Consider the following 9,771-nt stretch of genomic DNA (forward strand, 5'->3'; position numbering starts at 1 on the left):
GCCTGTGCTCCGCAAATGGGAGAGGCCACAACAGTGAGAGGCCCGCATAACGCAAGGAAAAAAAAAAAAAAAAAAAAAAAAAAAAATAGCAAGTGAATGATTATCCCTGCGCTTAACACTGAAAATATTTTAATCATCAGATGTCCTAAAATATATTGCATATGTGGGAAGACTAGCATGAGAATTTACATGACATCATAAATGCTAAAGGATTATCAGCCAACCAAGTACTGATTTTATTAATGGTCTGAAATTTAACCAGATTCCAAAGTATAAAGGTGTACTTTGGCAACTTCCCTGAGTTCTCTGGCACAAAAGCCATAGAGGCAGATGATTGCTGTACTTAACAGTATTGATAGAGATACATAAGATACTTCAAATGTTGAAGAAATATGGTGCTTTTGCACATGGCAAGTGTTTATTAAAACTGAGCTAATTTCACAGATTTTTTTAGTAATCCTTGCCCTGCCAGACCTTAAAAAGTAATCTTGTGAATTTTTGTTTCTCAAGCCTGGCCACAAGCAATCCTGACTGATAATTCTAAGAATTTGTTTTTATACTTTAAGGAAATTACTTTTATTTCAGCCGGCTTTGCAGCCTCATTATTGGGTGCTTCCATTTTCCATTGTGTGACCTTGGCAGGATAGTCACCGCCTTGTCTGAGAATCTCATTGTGGACATAATTCAGTTTTTTCTTTTCTCAGTTGGATTTTAAATGATCTAAGCTCCTCAAGCACTTCTGGGCCCTGTTTTCCCATCCTGCTGTTATACTACCCTTTAACATCCATCCGGCAGATTTAACCAATATTGAATATAGTAAGAAATGCCTGCTGTCATGTGCTACTTTCTTAATAGCCTGAGTTTTATAACATTCAAAAGGAAGTTTTGCATGCTTTAAAAATCTGACTCCTCTCCCCATCCTAATGAAATTATTTTTAGCAGTGTCTGCTACCCATATGTGTGTTTAATACCATTATTTGTTATTTGAAAGCAGTTTCTGAAATAGTCTGTAGATATGAGTATGTAATACTTGATGAGACCCATATCCCTTATAGTCTACTACAAAGAAGATAACTTATAGCTGTTTGAAAAAAGGAATAAGTTGCATTCCTTTCTTTTTGCAAAGTTTTTGACACTTAACTGATTCTTAAGTTACTGTTGAAAGTTCAGGCCCTAAATACTGAAACAGCTATTGACCAGTATAGCCAGATTACTAGATTTCTAACAGCTGATGTTTATTGAGCTCTTCATTGGCAAGACAGTGCAAAATGGTTTATGTTCATCATCTTTATTCTCAGAATAAACCCAGTGAGGTAGGGAATGTTATCCATGTTTTCAGGTGAGGAAACCTCATCTTAGAAATCTGTTTGTGTAAAGCTAACAGTGGACTTTTCTTGTTGAGGCCAAGCTAGTCTGATGCAGAGTCTGCACTCAGTGTTTATTTTTCAAATTAATCCTACTGATCAGCATTATAGTCCCTCATGGTCTTTCTGTACAGTGTTTTCCCATAGTAAGGGGACTATTAAAATTTGTTCAAATCAGTTTAGTTCTTGAGTCCTTCTCGTTGAGACCAGGATAGACACTGGTCCTCTCATGACTAGAATTTGGTTATTAATGGGTAGGAGAGGGAAGGACTAAAAAGCTAGTGCTGCCTTGACCTTCTCAAGAAGGGACTGTCTATTTCTCTTGGTGTACAAAGTTCTAATAATTGCTCTATGTGGCAGAAAGTTGAAGTGATTTTTCCTGGGCTTTGCTTTAGAGCTTCTTGTTAGCCCCTCATGTGCCACATGGCCTCTTTCAGTCCAAGCCACTACCATTGCATACTCTACTCTCAGATCCTCAGCCGGTTTATCCTCAGTCCAATAGCTACATTTGACTATTCAAATGTAAATTAAAATTAGGTAGAAGTTAAAATCCAGTTTTGGTCACACAAACCATTTTTCAGGACTTAGCAGCCACATGTGGGTTGTGGCTACCAAATTGGACAGCACAGACAGAATATTTCCATCATCTCAGAAAGTTCCGTTAGACAGTGCTGCTCTGGAGTCATGCAAATAAATCTATTTCCTTTTCCAAATAATAGCCCTAATCTGGTGGGAGAGGCAGATAATTACCTCAGAGTATAGTACATGGCTTCATGGTGTGTGTAACCTATGTGTTCTCATAGGGCCCCATGCTTAGTTTAATTCTCTGCTAACACTGACTTAAAATTAATTTTTTAAATAAGGGGCCTGCATTTTCCTTTTGCATTGGGCCCACAAATTCTGTAGTTGACACTGGCCACGTACCTCTTATTTGTAGTATGGTAGGAGTATTTCCACCATCAGAATCACCTAAAGGTTGATACTGAAGATGCAGATCCCGGAGTACCACCCTTAGTATAGTAAAAAAAAAAAAAATCTCTGGAGGTGGGGCCAGGCATCCAGATTGTTAGCTCTGTGTGTTCTTAGACACTGAAGTTTGAGGGTCCTGATCAGAATTGTCTTTTCCACTTGAAACTTCAGTTCTGTCAGCCAAATGTCAGTCCCAGTTTGATTGATGGTGAGTTGGGAATTGACCCAGTCTTTTTCACACAGATTGTCATTTTTATACTTAGGTACATTAACGAACTTTTTTAAAGATAAGAGAAGAACTTTAAAATTATTCCTAGTAATTTCATGTGGTTTGATTCAACTGATCATTTTGGCATCTCAAGGTTACTCTGGAGCTTGACTCTCATCCAGCGTATTCCTTAAAGTGATTGCTTATCATTTATTTAGCAAACATGTATCGAGAGCCTTCCACTGTACTAGGCACTACTGGTTACTGAATAGGTATTAACATAAGAATAAGAGATTTTGCTAAAATCCCAAGTATTTTGTGAACTGCATTTCTCTGATTCATTCTTATCAAGTAGAGGAAATAGTTAAATGTAGTATGATTTGACCTTGTGAATTCATGAGCCTGTCTTTTCTGAGCACTCATGAGTTTTTAATACAACTGATCAACTCCTTTAGGACTCAGCCCAGGACCACCTAAGGGCCCATTACTCCAGTATTTGGCTTTTTCTGTATTTGTGAGACCTAACATGGGCCACGATGTGTGCATACGTAGGTTAGTGTACGTACATATTTCCTAGCTATGTCTACTAAACAGGCTTAGAAATATTAGCACCCCAATAGTGATTAGCATACCCAGTGACTAGACCTTGGTTTCTAAATACCAAACTAATAAAAGAACCAGATTTCCTTGAAAAAATAGCTGAACAGAGCATAAAGGAAAAACCTACACTACTCTTGCTTTAACATCACTACCATACTCACAGTACTCCAACTGTGTGGGGATTTCTCCCAGCAAACAGTTCTCTGTGACATTAGCTGGGTGTCCCTACAATTTAACTCAATTCTGACACTACCTGGAGAGTGTCAGATTCTACCGGTTAAGAGTTCAGTCCTACAAGACTGCTTCTCACCAGATGCCAATCACAAGTCCAGGTTGTTACCTGTGCTTCTGACCAACTGGCTATCAGTCAGAGGTTCCCACGACCCCCTCCTTGTGTTCAATTAGTTTGCTGGAGCAGCTTACGGAACTCAGGAAAGCAGTTTACTCTCTAGATTACCAATTTATTATAAAAGGATATAATTGGGAATAGCCAGATGGAAGAGATGCATAGGGCAAGGTATGTGGTAAGGGGTGTAGTTTCCAGGCTTTCTCCAGGCACCTTTGTGTGGTCACCAACCCAGAAGCTCCCCAAACCCCATTCTTTGGGGATTTTTATGGAGGCTTTATCACATAGGCATGATAGATCATTAAGTCAATTTCCAGCCCCCCTCTGGAGAAGGGGTGGGGGCAGGACTAAAATTTCCAAGCTTTTGAACATAGCTTGGTTTTTCTGGTGACCAGCTCCCGTCCAGGAACAACCAGCAGTCACCTCATTAGAACAAAAGACATTGCTATCAACAAGGAAATGGCTAAGGGATTTAGGAGCTCTGTGCCAGGAACCAAGGGCAGAGACTTTTTTTTTTTTTTCCTGTTATCTCACGCAGGGATAATACAAGGTGAGCCTGGCAAGTAGTGCCAGAAAGCAAGGCAGTGTTCCAAAAGCAAAAGGATGAGGGTATGTGAAAGAGGAGTCAACCTGAAAACTCCCAATGGCCAAAGCTGAAACAATTTGGGCAGCAAAATTAGTAGCACAGTATTGGTCTAAAATAAATATATGTGACTGCATACTGAAAGAATTGAATAAATAAATGGAAAAGAGACAAATCTTCCTTAGAATAAATTTAATAGTATAAATACTTTCCTAAGAAGTGGAGCTTAATTCCCTTTACCTTGAGAGACTGGCTTCTAAAGAATAGATGATGGAAAGGGAAAGTAGTATCAATAGATTCAGTGGAGAAACCTGTAGACTCACTTAACCGAGTGATCGAGGTTATCAGCAGTGATAGGTCATGTTATTGATAATACCGTGTATCTCCTGATACATGACAAGAACAGCACTTGTAGTATTCTTCCCCAAAACACAGTCTAATGAGGAAAACCTTAGGCAAACCTAAATTGAACTTATGCAAAATAAAAAATGTCAAGGTCATAAAAAGGATTAAGACTGAAAACTCACAGGTTGGTGGAGACATGACAACCAAATGGATCCTGGATAGGATCCTAGAACAAAAAAAAGGACATTAGTGGAAAAACTGGTGAAATCTGTAATTTAGTTAATAATAATGTGCCAACGTTAGTGTTTTAGTTTTTTTTGTTTTGTTTTTATTTATTTTATTTATTTATTTTTGGCTGTGTTGGGTCTTTGTTGCTGCGCACGGGCTTTCTCTAGTTGCGGCGAGCGGGGGCTACTCTTTATTGCAGTGTGCACGGGCTTCTCATTGCTGTGGCTTCTCTTGTTGCGGAGCACTGGCTCTAGGCGCGCGGGCTTCAGTAGTTGTGACAGGAGGGCTCAGTAGTTGCAGCTCACGGGCTCTAGAGCACAGGCTCGGTAGTTGTGGTGCATGGGCTTAGTTGCTCCTCGGCATGTGGGATCTTCCTGGACCAGGGCTCGAACCCATGTCCCCTGCATTGGCAGACGGATTCTTAACCACTGCGCCACCAGGGAAGCCCAGTGTTTTAGTTTTGACAAATGCACCATGGTTATGTTGTTAACATAAGATGTTAAGAGGGAGAAACAGAGAAGAACCCTACTATTGCATCTCTTACGTAAATTAAAATTATTCCAAGCTAAAAAGTTTAATAAATAACACGGGCCAATCTCTAACATATCAACACCATTCTCATTACCCACAATTTCTCAAGTATCATTTACAGTGGTTCCTTGACCATATGTGTAAGGTCTTTAGATATAATGAAATGTGAGCTGTATGGATAAAACTCAGAAAAATTTACTAGCTTCTGCAGATTGTGTCTAAATTACTTGATCGTTTTGTTTGATGACTTGTCAGTATGTAACCCAGAGCAGCTGCTGACTCTGAAACCTCGCTTTCTTCAGGGATCCATTTTCACAATGCTGTTGCACTCAGATGTTGATTCTCCATCAGAGTTGAGCAGGGCTAGTTTCAGGAAAGCATTAATATACTATACACTCCATACAGTGTGTCCACACCTGAAGTTCTTTTTTCTTCATATTCCATAAAAGAAAAAAAAACACTTTCCAAGTTTTGGTCCTCAGAGCACCCCCCTTCTATGACTAAGTCTTGAAAAGTCACATTGCTTTATTTCCACCATACTCTTGGTTAAAACGGTCAAAAATCCTCCTAGTTTCAAGTGAAGGAGACACAAACCCCATCTTTCTAAAGGAGGGGTATCAAAAGTCTATCGTAAGAAGAGCATATGAGATGGGATAGATTGTTAAAATCGTCTTTGGGAAAATACAACCTGTCACATCTGGATTCACCATTCGTAAGGTGGTTTCAAGAATCTGCTGCCAAAGTGATCTTCCTTAAATGCAAATCTGATCCTGTTAACTTGCCAGCCAAAATTTTTCAGTAAGCCCCTCGTAAAGTCAAACAATTCTGCCACCTAGCCACACCAAACTTTGTGGCTCTCCGAACATGCCTCCCTGCCTTCAAGCTGCCTCCTCTAGCAAATGCTTACTCCTTTGATGGCTTTAGCTCAAGTGACACCTCTTCCTGGAGCCCCTTCTTAATCTCTTATCGCCTCCCCCCTGTTGATGATGCCTTTCTTTGGGTCACTACCAAACACCATCAAGCCTAGTGTTTGTGATACTTCATTGCACTTTTATCTCTTGACCAAAGTGTAATAACTTTGAGGGCAGGAACCATGGTGTATTCATTGCCTGGTTCATGGCAGGCCCTTAATAAATGCTTATTCGATGGATAAAAATTACCTTTATGTCAAATTTGGAGCTATGTGTGAAGCCTGAGAATCTGATTCAGTTCATAAAATAATATTACTAGGTACCTTTGTAATTGCTTATTCTACAGATTTATCAACCATTACCCTAAGAGTCAAGTCATTCTCTGACCATATTAGAAACCCTAATGTAAACTGCATATTTGCTAGGGGTTCTCATTGGTTTCGGATGGGTAACTTGAAATCATCTCAAAGAAAAAAATCTAAAAATATGTCTTTGCCCCCACCTCCCCCCCACCAAAAAAAAAAGGGAGTAAAAGGAAGAGAAAAAATAGTAATAATAACCAGCTTTCCCTCCTAACTCTTTTAGTTCTCTCAAATAACCTTTAATTCATAGAATCAGACTTTTAGAACCTGAAGGAATCTCAGAGATCATCTAGGATAATACCCAAATTTTAGGCATAAACTTGAGGCATAAACAAGCTGAATTGTCCTAAGTCAGCTATATAGGATAAGAAATGGAAGTGGAGCCCAGATACTTAAGTCTAGCCAAGCCACGAAGCCTAATCCCTTAGTTTTCAGTCCTGACAGTGCATTAGAATCACTGTGTGCTGCTTAAGCAGCATCTCAGGCTCCCTACCTGCTTTCTGACTTCATTTCCACCTCCCTAGCCAAAGCCCTATCACTCCAAGCCTGGCTTCTATGCTTCCAGTTTTCCCCTTCAATACAACTTCACCAGATGTGTTTCTTAAACCACTCCTCAGCCCTTAGAGCCTAGAAGAATCAGCTGAGCTCTTGTTTCAAAGCTAACCCCTAGGCCCACTGTTAGCAATTCTGATTTAGGAGGTCTGGGGCAAGGCCTGATAATCTGCATATTTAACAAGTATTTAACAAGCCGTGAGGGGGGATGATTTTGGCGCAGAGGGTCCAAAGATGACACCATGAGAAACCCTGCTCCAGTAAAATAAATGTTAATCCTCTGACTAGGTATTCAAGGCCCTCTACCATCAGCCTGTCCTCTTCAATCTTGCTTTTCACTTCTTCCCAGCTTGCTGTGCTCCCAATAAAACATGTTCTACCTCAACCCCAATTCTTCCTCTTTCCTTTACTCATGTTATTCCTCTTCCTGGAAGTCTCCACTTCTTTACCGCCTTCAGTACATTCCTTCCTGTATAAATACTATACATTCTTCAAGGCCCGTTTCGAAGTCTACTCCCATGAAAAAAGCACAACTCTTCTTTCTCATACTGATTCCTCTTTATATGTCTATAGTGGTGAGTGTTATACCATATAATTTATTATTTATATACTGTCTATGAGAGTTCTAAGTAAAGCCTGTCTTGATTGTGTGAGCTCTTAAGTAGCAAGTCGATGTCATACGTTGTTTTTTTTTTTTTTTTTTTTTTTGTTTTTTGTGGCTTCATTGCTGCACAGGCTTTCTCTAGCTGTGGTGAGCAGGGGCTACTCCGTTGCGGTGCGCGGGATTCTCATTGCAGTGGCTTCTCTTGTTGCGGAGCACAAGCTCTAGGCGTGCGGGCTTCCGTAGTTGTGGCAGGAGGGCTAAGTAGTTGTGGCGCATGGCTTAGTTGCTCCGTGGCATGTGGGATCTTTCCAGAGCAGGGATCGAATCCGTGTCCCCTGCACTGGCAGGCGAATTCTTAACCACTGCACCACGAAGGAAGTCCCTGTCACACTTTTTTAAATCACTAGAGCATCTAGAATCATAGGAACAAAGTAGCTGCTTAGTAAAATATATTTAACTGGGTTGGAGAACTCAATGGTTAAATCTAAGTTGTATTTATTTGTATTTTCATTTTACAGTAAAAAAAAGTGAAGTAGAGTGTCTCATAAGAATTTTTCACAGCTTGGTGGAAAGAGCTGTTGTAAGACTTGATAACACTGGACTGGATCATAACACATTTCAAACCATCCTGCACAGCATATTTGGAATGACTGATGATATGCTAATGAATAGGGGTAAGAAGTCATGGAGACTGAAATGGGCCAAGCTGAGATGGCAAATATGTATATATTTATATATATATATATATATATATATATATATATATATATATATATGTGGATCAAACCAGTGTCCCATGCGTTGTAAGGCAGATTCTTTACCACTGTATCACCAGGGAAGTCCCTGTCTTCATTTTTTTAATTTCTTTTTTTTTCCCATTTAGCTTGCGTTATTTCCACTACTCTGTCTTCCAGTTTGCTGATACATTCGTCTGAATTATCTAATCCCTGTTGATTGCTTCTAGAGTATTTTTAATTTTTATTATTGCATCCTCAGCTCTCTCTGCTACTTTTTATGCTTTCTAACTCTTTTTTTTTTTTTTTTTTCCTTGTGTTTTGCGGGCCTCTCACTGTTGTGGCCTCTCCCATTTGCGGAGCACAGGCTCCGGACGCGCAGGCTCAGTGGCCATGGCTCACGGGCCCAGCCGCTCCGCGGCATGTGGGATCCTCCCGAAACGGGGCACGAACCCGCGTCTCCTGCATCGGCAGGCGGACTCTCAAGCACTGCGCCACCAGGGAAGCCCGACTTTGCATTTTTTAATACCAAAATTAGGAAGACAATTCTGGTAGTGCTACCAATTTAAAACAGTAAATTTGATTGTGAGGATGGTTTTTAATATAAACTCAGAATTTCATATTTCATAGCTATACCACTTTGAGAAAGAACCAGTAATGACCTAAATAAGCTAGCAGTATTGGTTTTTTTAAAAAGATAAGCTTGTGGTTTCAGTTGTCTTTGGAGTCATATGCTGTGTAGACATGTAAATTATTTACTTCTTCAGCACACAAAAAATTGAGAATTACTCATTATACTGAAAAAAATCAAAGAAACAATTTTATTTTCAGAATAGGAAATTTAATTTGATCCAGTCAGTTTCACTAACAGATTTTTAGTGTTCAATTTGATATGTCTTGATGTATGTATACACCATTGAAACCATAACCATAATGAAAATAATTAATATATCCATCACCCCCAAAAGAGTCAATAATATTTTATAGGATAATTCTAAGATTTCACTGGTAATTTAAAAAATAATGTGTTATTTTGGTAATTTATCTTTAGCTATTATACAAATTCTTTAGAAAAGGATTTTGCCACTCTTTTCAGAATAAAAATTATCACATTGATTATCTCTACTGTTGGTCTTTTTTTGCTGATAGTAACTGTACAAAACATCACAAGTGAAGCTCATAACTGACCATGGAGGAGAATGGCTTCTTTCTATAAAAATCTGTTGGAAATACATTTCCAGTAACTTTGACTCTTTCAAGAAAGATTGTGTCAAAAACTTTTTTTCCCCTCGTTTTGGGAGGAAAGATTTTTTTAATCTCTTCATAATACTCTTGAATTATAAAATAGCTGTAAATTACAATACACTTACACGTTCTTTTTCCTTCAGTATTTTTTGCATTTGACAAAGACATAAGTACATAAATGTGAAAGAG

At 39.1% G+C, this 9,771-nt stretch overlaps 1 protein-coding gene across 1 annotated transcript in view; it reads left to right on the forward strand.

Moving 5' to 3' along the window:
* Positions 1-9,771, forward strand: part of LOC103084342 (EF-hand calcium-binding domain-containing protein 1-like) — a 15,507-nt gene that overhangs the window by 487 nt on the left and 5,249 nt on the right. Inside the window, 3 exon segments of the mRNA XM_082931238.1 lie at positions 8,122-8,277; positions 9,726-9,746; positions 9,749-9,771. The exon segment at positions 9,749-9,771 is cut by the window's right edge and continues 55 nt beyond it. Coding sequence (XP_082787364.1) covers positions 8,122-8,277; positions 9,726-9,746; positions 9,749-9,771 — 200 coding nt within the window.

This window comes from Lipotes vexillifer, unplaced genomic scaffold (genome assembly GCF_000442215.2).
Source record: "Lipotes vexillifer unplaced genomic scaffold, Lipotes_vexillifer_v1.1 scaffold663, whole genome shotgun sequence".
Lineage (NCBI taxonomy): Eukaryota > Metazoa > Chordata > Mammalia > Artiodactyla > Lipotidae > Lipotes > Lipotes vexillifer.